Here is a 15,903-nt window from a genome sequence, read left to right on the forward strand (position 1 = left end):
CAATACAACAATTTGGGGGGGGGGGTTATACCGCCAACCAAAAGGGCACTTTGGAGACTGGAATGGCAAAGGTAGTGCACGTACCTTTAGGGACTAATTATTCTAAGAGCCTGTAGCAATTTGTGTTTTTCAGCATCTATTCGGCTCTAATTGGCAGGTGGCATTTGATATAGCTTTAGGCTTTTCACATTTGATTCACTCCCAACCCCTGTGCCAAGGTCTACTCCTGAGAGGAGAAAAACGTTACTGTGTCACTTGGGACTTTTTTGCAGCTGAAGGACACACTGATCTTGAGCTGAGGGCTTCAACATGTTTCAGATATGTGCTCCCCTAGTCCCCATCTTCACTCTCACCACCCTAAAAGCAGATTCTTATCCAGCTAAGACATGCTACGGCTTTTGTATACAACAGGGGCGCTAGGACCGTGAGGGAGAGCGCCTCTAAATGTCTTTTCAGTAACATTTTCAGTTATTTGTAAGCGCCTTTGAACTGAACTGCCGTTTAAGCGACTCCCAGGGACGGATAGTCACATTGAGTAGGAACACAAGCTTGTAGTTGACTCTCATCGATAAACTTTGCTTGGACCGAATTGATTTGGAGACGTTATTAAAGTGGCGACTAGCTCTCTGCGGGACTGTGAAGAGAGAGGGATACCTGTCACACTGAAGAGATGGGAGAAATCTGGAGAATCGAGATGCCCGGTAGTTTTGAAGGGGGCGAAAACGGGAATAGGATTTAAACACAGACTCTGTTTAACTGTTTAACAAAAAGGTACATTGCGCATTTATTGTCTTACTCATTGTAAGTAGCCTAATAATTTGTTAATCATTATTTTGAATATAATTATACCTGGTTTGTTACCAAGAGGCCACATTGTAAGATTACTTTTTTTGCCTGGGTATATCTGTTACAAAGTAACTCATGTTGCTCCACTGGATAGGCCTACTACTTACTGTAAGTGAATGTTGCATTGCTAAACATTAACTTTAGCCAAAGCCTACCATAGAATTTTTCAGTAAGTTGAGTATACTGCCTCCCAGCACTATTCCTCTGTACACATCATCTGTTCTCTTTGGGGTCTGACAACAACCCAATGAGTGGACATGGGACAATACTACCTTCACTCATGATTTTGGTGAAAGACAAAAGACCCAGTGAGGGGGTTTTCAGGACAAATCTCGGACCTGGGAAGCAGGCTGTTCTCAGAATTTCAGAGCCTTCACTTAAGGGTCAAAGGTGAGCTGTAGAATGCCGACAGGTTTCAGGTGTACAGAGGTCCATTACTGGAATGTTTGTGTGCCTTTGTAGCTTAGATACAGTAGGTGTATTGGTGCTTGTTAAAAACCTCTCAGCATCTATCAGTGGGCTATAACCTTCAGTTGTCAGAAATGGGATCCACGTGGAAATGGGAACGATTTTTCAATTTATATTGCCTTTCCAAATTAAATTAACTTCAATTGAAGTGCATTTGACATTACTCTGATGCAAAGTGTTGACAGAATTAGTTGAGGTCCAGTGTCTTGTTTAAGAGAGGATTCCAAAAGGCTGTTATGCACTGTTTGGCTCTACAATGTGTTAGAGCTGGAGGATCTTTCTAATGTGGGGATCAATTTACTGTTGTGTACTTTGGGACTTAAAATGGAGGGTCACCCAAACCAAACTCACCCCTCCACAACTTTTGGAAAATGGACTCACCATGATATTTCTTTAACTAGTTATTTATTATTTTTGTGTCCTTCATCGAATGCTTCCTTATTACAGGTTAGTGTGGTTCGATGTGTGGCTCGTCTCAACACACTATCCCCTTTCCCCAATTAAAGCTAGTCTGTCTCAGACCATGGAAATTATAAATGGCCCAGTCTATACAGACTTTAAGAGCCCTGCTACCCCAGGCCTTCTTAAAAATAGATTTAGATGTGGACACATGTTAAATACTCTGACAATGTGTTTGTAATAATGTCAGTGCAAATTGAATTGAACCCAATTAAAGATGGCTAAATGTAGATGTTTCATGTGGAAGGGATCAGAAGGCAGGGTGTAATGACTGCTGTTAGAGACGGGTGTAGTTGTTTTTGACTGCATAGCAGTGTAGGTTAGACATGAGCACCTTTGAGTAACTGTATCTACACTGTGATATAGAATACAGTTGTGTGGCGGGAAACTCTCTTTGTGTGGCAAATCCTGTCTGTACGTCTATGCCTCAACTTGTCTTGTTTCACTTTTAGACACCTGCTCTCTTCTAGGCCCCAGAGCCTTATCATAAATATGATTTGAGACACTTTTCTTTCTGCTGAAGAAGCTGTAATAAAGTCCCCTTCAGTCCTTCTATCCTCCCATACATACACAGCACAGTGGCCAAGATTAAAAACGTAATGATACAAGTTAATTGGCAGACAAATAGGCTGTGTAACCATATCCAGTGTGCCTCCTGAGTGGTGCAGTGGTCTAAGGCACTGCATCGCAGTGCTAGCTGTGCCACTAGAGATTCTGGGTTCGAGTTCAGGCTTTGTTGCAGCCGGCCGCGACCGGGAGAACCATGGGGTGGCAGCTCAATTGGCCCAGTGTTGTCTGGGTTAGGGGAGGGTTTGGCCGGCAGGGATGTCATTGTCCCATCGCACACTAGTGACTCCTGTGAGGGCCGGGTGCAATGCATGCTGACACGGATGCCAGGTGTACAGTGTTTCCTCTGACACATTGGTGCAGCTGGCTTCTGGCTTAAGTGGGCATTGTGTCAAGAAGCAGTGTGGCTGGGTTGTGTTTCGGAGGACGCACGGCTCTTGGCCTTCGCCTCTCCTGAGTCCGTACGGGAGTTGCAGCGATGAGACAAGACTGTAACTACCAATTGGATACCATGAAAATTGGGGAGAAAAAATAAACATATGCAGTCATATTTTCAACCACGACTGATATCCAATGTGTGCCCCAACACCTACTTTCAATCTATACTTATCTTGTGTACATAATCAGATGTTTCTCTCCTGAGGCTAATATATCAAACCTCCAGCAGAACTGACATTTTAATGCTTGTCAGACCCTTGTAGCGCGGTTTAAAATCACATTTTATGAATAGCCCACAGTATAGGCAGGAACAGGAGCTGCGTTGTTACCTCTTAAAATAAATGAAAATGTAGACCTGCATTGCAACATGAACTTGCATTAACTGATAACAAGTGTATAGGCTCTGAGTGAGGGGATTTGGAATCCACCTGTCAGACAGAGTGGATTGATTTTATCGGGGATTTCGGAATGTGAGTGTTTGTGAACAATTCACTAAAATCAGGGAGACAAGCCAGTGTTCTAATCACCACACCGTTTTGTTTAATTAGTGATTACCTGTTTTTAAGCGTCATTAATCAAGCAGGGTTTCCGCAAAGTACATGACGTCCCTCGGTAATCTATACCATTCCATTCCTCAAGGATAAGTGATTTCCTTATTTATTGTATTTTGTGTATTGTGGTGGAATGTACGTAAAATGTATCTGTTTTTCATTTCAGTGTTTTGATCAACGACCATGTCTCCACATCCGAACTCTGGCCTGGCTCATCCCTCCACCTCAGTGCTGCTCCTCTCGCTCCTCCTCCCCCTCTCTCTGTCATCCCGAGCCCTCCCTCACCAAGATCCCGTCCACCTCCCCTCACTGGTGCCCCATGTACCCCTGCCCCTCTCCCGCTCTCGCTTCAGTGCTCAGGCGCAATTGGACTTCACCACTCACTGTAACGCCAGCTGCTACCACAAGGGAGAGCAAGAGCGAAGGCGAGACCACCTGACTGAGCAGCTGGCCTTCGAGACGCTCTATGCGGATGGTTCTCGTACCCTCACCACTATGGATGTGGAGGACGAAGATGATTATGAGGGCACCATCAGTCCTGCCATTCAACCACCACCAATGAGAGGATGGAGAGTTACCAGTAGGCACAGGCGTCAGAAACGACAAATTTACGGGGCTGATGGGCGCTTCAACATCCGCGGTGACCACTTCCTGTTGGACTACCCGTTCTCCACAGCCGTGAGGATCTCCACCGGCTGCACCGGGGTCCTGGTGTCTCAACGCCACGTTCTGACCGCTGCCCACTGCGTGCATGATGGGAAGGATTACGTTAAGGGAGCCCGTAAGCTGAGGGTGGGCTTCCTGACTCCTCCGTACATCAACGGCACCAAGCCCAGTCAGACCCCCACCAAGATACCCCTGGTGCGCTGGGTCCGGGTCAAAAGCACTCGTGTCCCCAAAGGCTGGATCCAGGGCCCCCAGGAGGTCAGCATGGACTTTGACTACGCCCTCTTGGAACTGCGCTGGCCCCACCGCCGGCCCTTCATGCGTCTGTCTGTAGCTCCTTCCTCTGACGACCTGGCAGGGAAACGCATCCACTTCTCTGGGTTTGACAGTGACAGGCCTGGGGAGCTGGTCTACCGCTTTTGTCCTGTGGAGGATGAGTCTAACGACCTGATCTACCAGCACTGTGATGCCCGGCCGGGGGCCAGCGGCTCGGGGGTGTACGGCCGTGTGTGGGACACGGCTCTGGAACGCTGGGAGAGGAAAGTCATCGGCATCTTCTCTGGACACCAGTGGCTGGAGATTGACGGGGAGAACCGAGACTACAACGTGGCTGTGAGATTCACCCCGCTGAAGTTTGCCCAGATCTGTTACTGGGTGCATGGGAACCGAATGGACTGTATCCAGGACTGAGAGAGAGAAGGGGAGGGGGGGATGAACTAAGAGAAGATGGAGGCTATGAAACTCATGACTGAAAAGTGATTAAAGTAAGCACAAAATCCCTTAATGGAGATGTGGAGAGGAAATTACTCCTTAACTCATTCTATAACAGGCAAGAGTGAAACTGGATTTAATCCTAATAAATATTTAAAATCTTCAATACTATCTAAGAAAACAGGACTGCTAAACCTTCATGCGCCATAACATGTTTTCCTTGGAAAGGCGTCAACCACTGTGACTGTCCCTTACTCTGGAAAGTGCAGGAATGTCCCATTGGATCAAACTCAGTTCCCTTAGTGAATGTAAATGTTTTTCTGTCTCAGACTTAACTAGCTCCTTTTGTCGGGGTCTATGCCTCCTTTCTAACACGTCTGCTATCATCACAGCAGCTTTTAATGCCCTTTTCCTTCTGGTCAGCTTCACAACACTGAGTCGATATTTCCACTGTATTAAACAGAACCACTTTTATTAGAGGGAAAAGAATAACACTGATCCTTTCCTTGCGTGCTCCCCGTCTCTCCTGTTTTATAACTGTGGTAGCAGCCGTTAATTTTCTACAATGTACTGACCAGCTTTAGCCAATGGAGGGAAGTACTGGACTGATTTTCTTTATATATATCACTCTCCCATTGTACTCTATAATACCACGACCGCATGCTTTTCAACACTTAGGATCAAATGTGTTGGTGTGGAGTTGAATTTACTAAGACGTGGTGATGGGACGGTTTATTTGTTTAGGTAACATCTTGAAGGATGTGAACGGTTTTGGAGAGTACAGGAACTTGTCATTGTGTTAGAAAGACACTTGTTAAAAGGCATACTTGTCCCCAATGATCCAGAGGCATACCTAGCCACACTGAAAACATATTGAGCCTCAATACACCAAACATGTCAAAAAGGCTCAAAGGTATAGACGGTGAACAATAAAATACATTCTAAAAACCTAGGAGGGGGTTTCTTACTCAGAATGCTGGCAGCATATTCAACTTGCTTTTGAGCATATTGGGGGGGCAGGGAAATCCGAATGTTGGTAATAATTTTATTTTTTGAAAATGCCTATATCTATTTTAATAAACTGAGATTTCTATCATGATTGCTTGTCCGAGTTCTTGTGTTATGGAAACCAGCAGGTATACAAAGAATGGCTTGCTTCTATAAAATGGAATCCACTTTTCAGAAGTGGAGTTAGAGTGCCCTCTTGTGGTCAGTATACAAATATATTTAGGATGCATGATGCCAGTGTCTCTTTATATATACACTGAACAAAAATATAAACCCAAGATGTAAAGTGTTGATCCCAAGTTTCATGAGCTGAAATAAAAGATCGCAGAAATGTTCCATATGCAAAAAAAACATTTGGTGCACAAATTTTACATCCCTTAGCATTTCTCCTTTGCCAAGATTTTCCATCCACCTGACAGGTGTGGCATATCAAGAAGCTGATTAAACAGCATGAACATTACACAGGTCCACCTTGTGCTCGGGACAATAAAAGGCCACTAAAATGTGCAGTTGTCACACAACACAATGCCACAGATGTCTCAAGATTTGAGGGAGCATGCAATTAGCATGCTGACTGCAGGAAGGACTACCAAAGTTGCCAGAAATTAAATGTTAATTTCTCTACTATAAGCCGCCTCCAACGATGTTTTAGAGAATTTGGCAGTACGTCCAACCAGCCTCACAACCGCAGACCACGGTTAACCACGCCAGCCCAGGACCTCCACATCCGGCCTCTTCAGCTGAGGGATCGTCTGAGACCAGCCACCTGGATGGCTGATGATACTGTGGGTTTACACAACCGAAGAATTTATGAACAAACTATCAGAAACCGTCTGATTTGCGTGCTCTTCATCCTCACCTGGGTCTTGACCTGACTGCAGTTTGGTGTCATAATCGACTTCAGCAGGCAAACGCTCACCAGCATGCTGGAGAAGTGTGCTCTTCAGGAATGAATCCCGGTTTCAACTGTACCGGGCAGATGACAGACAGCACGTATGGTGTTGTGTGGGCGAGCGGTTTGCGGATGTCAACGTTCAGAGTGCCCATGGTGGTGGTGGGGTTATGGTATGAGCAGGCATAAGCTATGGACAACACAATTGCATTTTATCGCTAGCAATTTTAATCCATGACAAGCTCCTGAGGCCCATTGTCATGCCATTCATCCACCGCCACCACCTCATGTTTCACCATTTTAATGCTAGGCCCCATGTCGCAAGGATCTGTTAATTCCTGGAAGCTGAAAATGTCCCGGTTCTTCCATGGCCTGCATACTTACCAGACATGTCATCCATTGAGCATGTTTGGGATGCTCAGGAGCAATGTGTTTGACAGCACGTTCCAGTTCCCGCCAATATCCAGCAACTTCACATAGCCATTGGAGTGGGACAACATTCCACAGGGCACAATCACCAACCTGATCAACATTATGCAGAAATATGTTGTGCTGCATGAGGCAAATGGTGGTCACCCCAGATAGTGACTGGTTTTTCTGATCCACACCCCTACCTTTAAGGTATCTGTGACCAACAGATGCATCTATTCCCGGTCAAGCGAAATCCCTAGAATAGGGCCTAATTCATTTCCATTGACTGGTCTCCTTATATAAAAACTAAAACCTTCATATTTGTTTTATCACTTTACAGTAGCCTCGACAAAATGTTGCCATGAGCAGCACCGCAGATATTGAAATGAGCAGACGCAAGAACTCGCTCTCACACAGTACATGGGTTCACTTCACACCGTGGTAGCTGCTTCCAGTAGCTTCCAAGTGGAGAAGGTGAGCCTCACGCTTCAATTTCCCATTGTGCGGAAATTGACTCACTATGCAGCTTTTACTTTCTGTATCTGTCATATTGCTTAGTCTACAATTAATTGGCTTATGTTTCAATATAATTTCTAACAGCAAAATACAATCAAGTGGAAAGTTATGGCACAGAATACAAAAAAAAATAAAAATAGTTCCAGATAAGAAACATCACCACAGCAGCCCCATGTAAGCAGGTTGCAGAACCAACCAATCGTTTTCAGTAGATCAACAGTACTCCAGATTTATTACCCAGGCCACTGTGACTTAATAGGAATCAAGCAAAAACAGCCACATTCATTTGAACAGGCTAAATTATCAACAGTATTATCTTGCCACTCCTTAATCACTAGACAACAAAACAATGCAGTTAAAGGTTACTTGTTTAGTGCCTTTTTATTAGAGACAAGGAGACCATACAAAACATCCACCGATTCAATACCAGTCCAAGTTCTAAACACAGGCTGTTGAAATAAATCACCCCCATCTTACCTTCACACTACCCAATTCAGACTTCTAACCCTACCAGATCCTGTTTAAGGAATGTGTTAAATTATTACATCAATGCCATGTTTTTACTCAGAACTGGAAATAACTAATCACTGCAACATTTTTGGAATTTGCATGTAAAAAAAATAAATAAAAAGCAAATGTGTTCCCCTGGAATAGGTTGATGAATCTTGTGCAAATCAAGAATAAATGGTTTTGTACTACACCTAGTCTCAGCTACACACACACTTAGAAAACGTAACTATAAGTTAGGCAAAAAAGGTAGTAGTATAATTAAGAATATCTTGGAGGATTCAATAGTTGGAACTGTGGAGTTGTTGCCGGTCCCTTTCTCTGCAATCGTCATTCTAATGGAATCCAGAGAGAACAAAACCCTGTCCTCAAACATTTACATTGTGTATTTAGTCTTCATAATCATCCTTCAATTTTGTCTTTTTTTGTATTTATTTATTGCTTTTTTCCTTTTTGTGTGTATTTTGTTCATTTTCATTGTGTTGTGTAAACTGGAATGAAAGCCTGCAGTTGTGGAATTTGAAAACTGTCACCCCCCCCCCCCCCCCCACTTTAACAGTCCCACAAATGATCCCGGTCCTGCTTTCGCCCCTCCTCCCAACCATATTGGAATGAACAGCCAAACCCCTCAGATGTGTCTGGCTAGAATTATATAGGGCTTCCTTCCAGGGTGACTACCGATGAGCCTCCGAGCTTGTCTGCAAGGGTGCGTCGGTCCTTGATGTCTTCCAAACCGTTCACTTGCCACTCGTGTTTGATACCTGAAATAAAATCAGAGGGGAAATTTAGCATCACATTGGACACAGCATAGTTTATGACAAACATTTTATAAGTAAAGGGTTCAGATCATACAGTCAACAATACACACATTGAGTATACTAACAATTAGGAACACCTTCCTAATATGGACTTGCACACACCATAGCTGACCAAAGTCATAAACATAGAAAAATGGAGTTGCCTGGTAATGTTAACAGTACACTATGGATTTTATACAAATAGCCAAAAGGGGGAGACACGGGACACATTGAACTATAGAAATTCAGCCATGGCAATATTAATTCTAACAATAGATATTTGGATTGTTAAAGCAACAGGGATATTGCTCCATCGGAGGTTGGATTGAATTGTTTGAGCTTTCTGTTAAAGTCTGACAAAGGAAATATTCCCAAATATTGAAAATGGGAAACAATTGGGATTCCATAAGTAATGGAGACCTCCATTGGGGTCGAGGCAGTAGGGCTTATTTGGTTAGATTAACTTTGTACTGTATCTTGAGATGACGCTAAATTTGTCTATGATCTTCAAAGCTTTTGGGAAGGATTGAGATACATTGTCCAGATAAAGTAAAATATCGTCGGCGTATAATGAGATGACGTGATCCGTAGAATTGCGAGATGTTGGTGTAATTTCTTTTGATCGTCAAATTGCCCGGGAGATGGCATTTCATTTGAAGAGCCCAGAGCCCAATAGGACTCTTCCATCTGCAACTGTCTGTGACGCACCTGTGAACTTCTTCTTGATGGCATCTTTTGAGCTGGCGTAGATCATCTTGCTCTTCAGGGGAGCACCATCTGGGGCCCTGTCAGGGAGGGGGAAATGGTTTAACTTATATCCCGAGTGTAGAAGCCAAGTGATTTTAACATTCAACAAGTGACACCATACTAGAAAATGTACAATGATGTCCCCCCCCCCAGTCTAGCCAAGCTCCCCTTACCAGAAGATGAAGACCAGGTCCTCTTTCTTGGTCTCCTTGGTCTCATAGGTGGCGTCATAGAGGGCGTAACGGCAGTCATCTGGGGGCAGCATCTTGACAAAGTGCAGGTAGGGGTCCTGGACGGTGACGCCCACATCTCCTGTCAGGATCTCCTGACCCTCCTCCAGGATGATGTGCTTCTTGTCCTCACTAAGGCAGAACAGAACCGCCTTCTTCCTCTTCTTCTTCTCATCCTCGTTTGCCTGCAACTTGCGCACTTTCATCTCGTTGAAGACTGTGATAACGTCATCTGTCACTGTCACCCCGGAAGCCTGCGCAGACGGACAGAGATTACGATGCATATATGCATCCGAGGGATGAGGAACAAAAAAAACCTGAATGGTCTGCAGCAACCCAGGCTTTATGAACCATTCAATTCAATCAATACCGACTGATTACAAAACTAAAACTCCAGCTCTATTTCTCAACAGGAGGAGGTGTCTTGTTTATGCAGCAATGGAGGTTATCCAGTCCTAATGGCCAGCACAGAAGACACAGATACAGAAGAAATTGGAAGGGGGCCTGAGACTTACCACGCTGCAGGAATTGACCCTTCAAGGAAAGCTGATAAAGGCAATCAAGAAGGAGGTAGCAGCATAATGACTTGCAGTGATGAACGAATGCCCATTAGTCCAATGGTGGGGGACACCATAAGCAAGACGGCTATCCTGTTTCTATGACCTCTACCCACATGATCAGTCAAGATAATGGGGACTATGCGAGTCACCATCCATGGCATTGGCCATAACATGATGTACAGCGTGACTCAGGAGTGGCATTTAGAAAAAGCAGAGGGCTTTTTGAACCTTTCCCCACACCAACATCCCTGATGAGTAATAGGTGTGCATTGGTAGTTCGCCACTGCCTGATAAGGGCAAGTAACAGGTGTGGCTTTGAAGCATCTCAAAAGGGAGGGTTCCCCCCCCTCCTATAAAACTAAAAGTTTACAGCACGCAAGATAACCATGCCATATATGAAACTGCTGTAAAGTAGCCATGGGAGTGAAGCTTGGGAAAGGAATCAAGACTTAGAATGTATGGGTCAGTCTCAGACAATGGATCCTCTGTGGGAAATAATAACAGGCCACATCCCTAAGTCACAACAGCCCTATAAACCTTGCCGGTCTTCTGATTCCCATTAGGACATTTTACCCAACAGGAATCACGTCAACCCATGCAGAGGATGTGACCAACTGTCAAAAGGCTTGCTGTAACATCCCTCCCCGTCTGGCAGGTTGTGGCCAATCCTGTCACCCCACCTTCTGCTAAATCAGGTAGACTAGGCATTCCTTTCCTCAAGTAAAGCCAGATCCATACAGCAGAGTAAGCTTTCATTAAAAATGGCACTCCTGGCCTGAGAGTTGCTTCATATCATCCAGAGCCCTGCCACTGTGTAGTGACCCAGTTTGAAGGAATTTGTGTTAAGGGTGTGGGCATGTTTTCTCTGGGTGTGTGGATGGCCAGGGCCTGTGTGAGAGAAACAACATTGGGCTCAGGATGTAATCATCTAGTGATGAGCCCGGAGAGTTTGGACACATTTGGATTAGTGACGTCCGAACAGGAGGGAAATGACTGCCAAAGAATTAAAAAAAGTGTTGCCAGGGCAGACTTCAATTTCCAGGGCAATCATTTACTCTAGGAAGGGCAGGGGCCTCATACAGATGGCAAAGAGGCCAGTGTTTGCAAACAGCAGCCAATCGCCATGCATCTTCATTAAATCCTGCCATCTTCCAAAAACAATGAGCACTCCCGTTACCATTCTGAGAGCTCTTCAGACAATGCATGTTTCTTCACACTGCAGCAAGTCACGACACAGACTGGAGCACTGACTGGGGATGCCTGTATGAAAAGACCAATACCATGAGCCAGTGAAGATTATACCCTTTTAGTCCCTCCATGCAGAAAACATTCTTCTGAGCAACAGAGATCCCTTTCTTCCTACCATAAAACACCCAGAAATCTCGCCAAAGGGTTCAAGTAACGGCACAGGATGAAAGACAGCCATGTCAGGTTCCTGACTGCAAACCCAAAGGAAGCTCTGGAGATTAATCTTCACTTATGCTGCACTTCCACCTAAGACCTAACCCACACCAGTCTGTCTCCAGTGTTTTATGTTAATGAAGCGCTAGTGTAATTGTGTTCACATCAGGTGTGACACTAAAGACGTGTGGCGAACAGAATCAACAACCTCTGCATCATTAAGACGGTTGCTTTGCGAGGTGTTAAATTCATAGTAAGCCATTTTTATGCAAATGCAAGCTGAAAAGTACCAGTGGCCCGGCATTGGGCTCCAAATCAGAGCATGTCCGCAGGAGCCATGGCCCAGTGAGTCGTTAATGGAAACAGAATAGTCTGATCCTTTTGGGTAAAACACTGGGGTAAATATTAGATGGAAACAAAATAAGATTGTGAAAAATCTCAATACGTTTTTATTCCAATTCACTTAAAATGAATTGAAAACAAAATCCTTCACCAAGTAGCTGTAATGAACAAATCATTTTGGTTTGTTTTTCCTGCAGCTGTCCAAAAATCGGTCCAACTGCACCCATAGGGCACTGAAGACTACTGTGGCTGGGCCTTTTCATGACTGAACCAGCACTTCCCTCAGCCAAGCCCTTGCATCCAGCCATCTCACTACCCAGCAGGAATCAGATGCCATTCGTGTTCAACTGTGACCATTCATTCATTATATACAATACAACCAACACATTGATGTCATGTTGTAATACATTATTCATATGCTCATGAATGGTACATGATAAAGGCCTCACAAATGAATAGCAAGTGGGAAAATAGGATAGCTCTAATCAGTCGAGTAAATTGAGATCTGCCCCCCCCCCCCAAAAAAATTACAATTTGAATTTTGTATAACCTTTCATTCAAGTGAATCTAATGTGGAAAGCAATGACAATAGAAACTAGAATGTGCATTTCCGTCCAAGCACGATATTGATAATTCGGCAAATGTATTCAGGATTAAGCCAACCTAGCTGTGTTACACGAACATTTACGACGATTTGTTTGAGTAGTAGGCTACAGTAGTTATATGTGGTCGTTCGCAAGCATCTCGTGCGTTTCTGACGCACTTGTCAAAACTTGATGCGTAGAAACCAGGAAGAACGTCGTGCGCAACACTTGCCAACGACAAAAGGCCCACATGCAAACCTTTAGCTAGTGATAGGGGTGTCACCGTTGTGAAAAATAGCTCGCGGAACCTTGGTCTGATTTTGTTATACCCATCACTAAATTAAGCTACTCTGGATACAAATGTAATAACTAGTTGGCTACTGGTGCAAACATGCTCTTTGCACCAAAAACCAGGGTGGGGCCATGAATGCAGTGGTCGAAACATGTGCACAATATACAGGCAAAACGATGTCTTAAATACCAGCCCGCTAACGCGATTATTTACACGTTGCAAATTAAGCTAACGCTAAATGCTATAATTCAAGCTAACGTTAGTCAAGAGGCATGGAACCTGCGCACGATAGTTAAAAAAATCAAGGGGCTCGTGCGGACCAAGACAAAGGATTTGTAAATCAAATTAACTAGCTTCCTAAATGGCTAACGTAGCTACGGTATGCGCATGCACAGAAAATGCACACCGTTAGCCATGCTAACTTAGCTGTTAGCACCGGCGAATACAAAGCCAGATACAGTTACTTAGCCAGCTGGTAAATTCACGGGGAGGAGTAGCACCGGCCAGTACTAACTAGTTAGCTAACGTCATAGCATATAAATATGCTGATGGAATAGGCTGTTACTTGCGACTCGAAGTGCTAGACTGGGCATTAGGCCTTACTTAGTGAAGCATTGGGAGGAAGGAAATGGCGCCAGTTGTTTGGGGTCGTTTTCCTTCTACAATAGGCGATTAAAACGGCAAGAGGAGACGAGCATACACCTGGATTAAACAAGCTTTCGAGGAAAGGCCAGTCACCTGAATAATTCAAAAACAATTTAATAACATCCAGCTAGCAAACGTTCCTGAACACAGCAGGATGGAAGTCACTCACAGCTGACCCGACTGGGACAATTTGATGCTGTCGAGTTCATCTCAAAATTAACTCGCTGTTCATGAGCTAAAATACATTGCTTTAAGACGAGACACACTCCAATGACAATATATTTTAAATTATATGCCACAGAGCTAGCTAGTTGTTAAATGGAAACGTACCATAGCTGTCTCTGAATTGGTCGGCGTCTGGATAGAAATTGAATGAGCTGTGATGCAGTGTCTGTAACGTCTCGCACACACTTGATACACCACGTGGACGCGCTAAACTGCGCGTGCTTGATGATGGGGTGGGGAGCGCGAGCATCTCCAGGAAAAAGTGGTCATGAGATTTAACGTAGAGCATGGTGGGAGTAGAAGTTCTAAACCCTTCTGTATAACGTTTCATGTTTGTCAAAATAAAACATAAAATCTGGTTACTTTTATGCCTGAGCTGAGGCACTGACATCAACAGAAATAAAGCTTTGGGAAAACATGCTCCCTGCAACACAGAGATTATGTGTGAATAATATAGTACTACGGACAACTATGCTATTCAGACATGAGAAAAATAATATTTCAAAGTGTAGAATCCATAATAGCAAAGTATTCGGTCTCGCCTCACCACACCCCCTGTAGGTTTGTTGAACTCACTTCCAAATATGGAAGCGAATGGTGGCGACAGCAGTGCACGCGCCTCGGTTCAACAAGGCGGCCCGCGACGCCGATCACCATATAAGGAAACAAGGACATGATTTTCGCTATAGCAAATTTCACTACGCACTATACGCACTGTTGGTGGGAGCAGCATTGTGCAGTACAGAAAGGAGAGTGACATCAAGGAGGGGAAAGTAGGAGGAACAAAGGTTCTGACGCTGGAATATGAAAGGATGACGAGCCAACTAAGCAGTTTACAACACTAAAACCTGTCCGAAATTATGAATAATTTAAATAACCCTGCTTGATGCCAACTAACAGTAATGGGTGATTGATTCATCATCATTACCATTTCAAGACTGACCACCAAACGTATTTTTCCTATTCCAGTTATGTGAAGACTAGCATGATTAACTGTATTTTTAGAACGCAATAGATTGCGATCTTTATACTATAGCTAATGTTGTCCTTCCCTTTATCCATTCAATATTGACACCCTCTCCATAAAAGGAAGACCATAATCAATAATAAAAAAAAACATTTTTTGGCATGACAAAGTGAAATCGGTATATGTGATTAACTAATCAAGAACTCAACCAAGCTTACACAGGTCTTATGCATTTTATTTGGCTTAAGCATTACTTTTTCTTAAAAAATAAAACATTTCAGATACCAAGGCCCAACAAAATACCATTGCAAAATATATTTTTTTAAATTAAGAAATAATAAGAACATGAATTTCATGCAGCTACTGTAAAATATTTTTTATTTGTGGAATGAGTTCAAATATAATTGTACTGAGAGGAGGGAGAGTGCAATAGTAATTGCGGAAAAAATCCCTCCAATTGTAGCCTCCTCAACAATGGAATGGAACATAGATATGGAATGTGCAAAAGAAATGTCAGAGACAATTTTACATTTACATTTAAGTCATTTAGCAGACTCTCTTATCCAGAGCGACTTACAAATTGGTGCATTCACCTTATAATATCCAGTGGAACAACCACTTTACAATAGTGCATCTAAATCTTTTAAGGGGGTTTAGAAGGATTACTTTATCCTATCCCAGGTACAATGGAACTTCTAGAACTATGTTGATTTATCTGGATTCTGAGGAAGAGGTATCTTGCCTTTTATTGTACCTCTATGCTTATAAGTAGTTTTTTGGCTGACAGGTCACTGAAGCGCCTCACAATACCCATCACCTGCTTACACACAAAACAGTTAAGAAAACGGTTCCCATAAATTCAAAATGATCACAAGTTCCTTTGAAAAATCTTACATATAACATCTTTGGAGCATTTATTTCTCAAGTGCAACTAACATCTCTTAACCAACCTTCCAAGTTCAGAAGTAATGTACCATATGACATTTTGGTCAAGTTACAAGCAGTGAAGCAGTTTAAAAATTAAAGGATAACAGTGGAATGCATTAGCACTTGCACAGCCAAGTGGGCTTGTG

The 15,903-nt window shown here is 43.6% G+C and overlaps 2 protein-coding genes across 4 annotated transcripts; one reads left to right on the plus strand and one right to left on the minus strand.

Moving 5' to 3' along the window:
* The first annotated feature begins 282 nt into the window (after positions 1 to 282).
* On the plus strand, positions 283 to 5,805 carry LOC106611762 (serine protease 23). Of its 3 annotated transcripts, none has more exons than XM_014212310.3 (2): positions 283 to 801; positions 3,496 to 5,805. In XM_014212310.3, exon 2 carries the CDS (start codon positions 3,513 to 3,515, stop codon positions 4,683 to 4,685), a length of 1,173 nt encoding a protein of 390 aa, XP_014067785.1. In that variant the 5' UTR covers positions 283 to 801; positions 3,496 to 3,512; the 3' UTR covers positions 4,686 to 5,805. The 3 variants fall into 3 exon arrangements, with proteins under 3 accessions (XP_014067785.1, XP_014067784.1, XP_014067786.1); XM_014212309.3 differs by having other exon boundaries at positions 295 to 771; XM_014212311.3 differs by lacking the exon at positions 283 to 801 and adding an exon at positions 949 to 1,236.
* Positions 5,806 to 7,888: 2,083 nt separating this feature from the next.
* Positions 7,889 to 14,117, minus strand: LOC106611761 (cofilin-2). Its single transcript, XM_014212307.3, has 4 exons — positions 13,969 to 14,117; positions 9,758 to 10,068; positions 9,546 to 9,622; positions 7,889 to 8,801 (listed from the first exon to the last, which is right to left on the minus strand). Exons 1-4 carry the CDS (start codon positions 13,969 to 13,971, stop codon positions 8,689 to 8,691), a joined length of 504 nt encoding a protein of 167 aa, XP_014067782.1. The 5' UTR covers positions 13,972 to 14,117; the 3' UTR covers positions 7,889 to 8,688.
* Between the last annotated feature and the right edge of the window lie 1,786 nt (positions 14,118 to 15,903).

Source organism: Salmo salar, chromosome 09 (assembly GCF_965601325.2).
Source record: "Salmo salar chromosome 09, fSalSal1, whole genome shotgun sequence".
NCBI lineage: Eukaryota > Metazoa > Chordata > Actinopteri > Salmoniformes > Salmonidae > Salmo > Salmo salar.

Excerpts from the sequence above, each read along its gene's own strand:
- LOC106611762 (XM_014212310.3), top strand. The coding sequence starts at position 3,513 with ATGTCTCCACATCCGAACTCTGGCCTGGCTCATCCCTCCACCTCAGTG.
- LOC106611761 (XM_014212307.3), bottom strand. Across the intron at positions 9,623-9,757 it reads GACCTGGTCTTCATCTTCTG|GGCCCCAGATGGTGCTCCCC; the intron begins GTAAGGGGAGCT and ends CCTCCCTGACAG. Across the intron at positions 8,802-9,545 it reads CATCAAGAAGAAGTTCACAG|GTATCAAACACGAGTGGCAA; the intron begins GTGCGTCACAGA and ends ATTTTATTTCAG.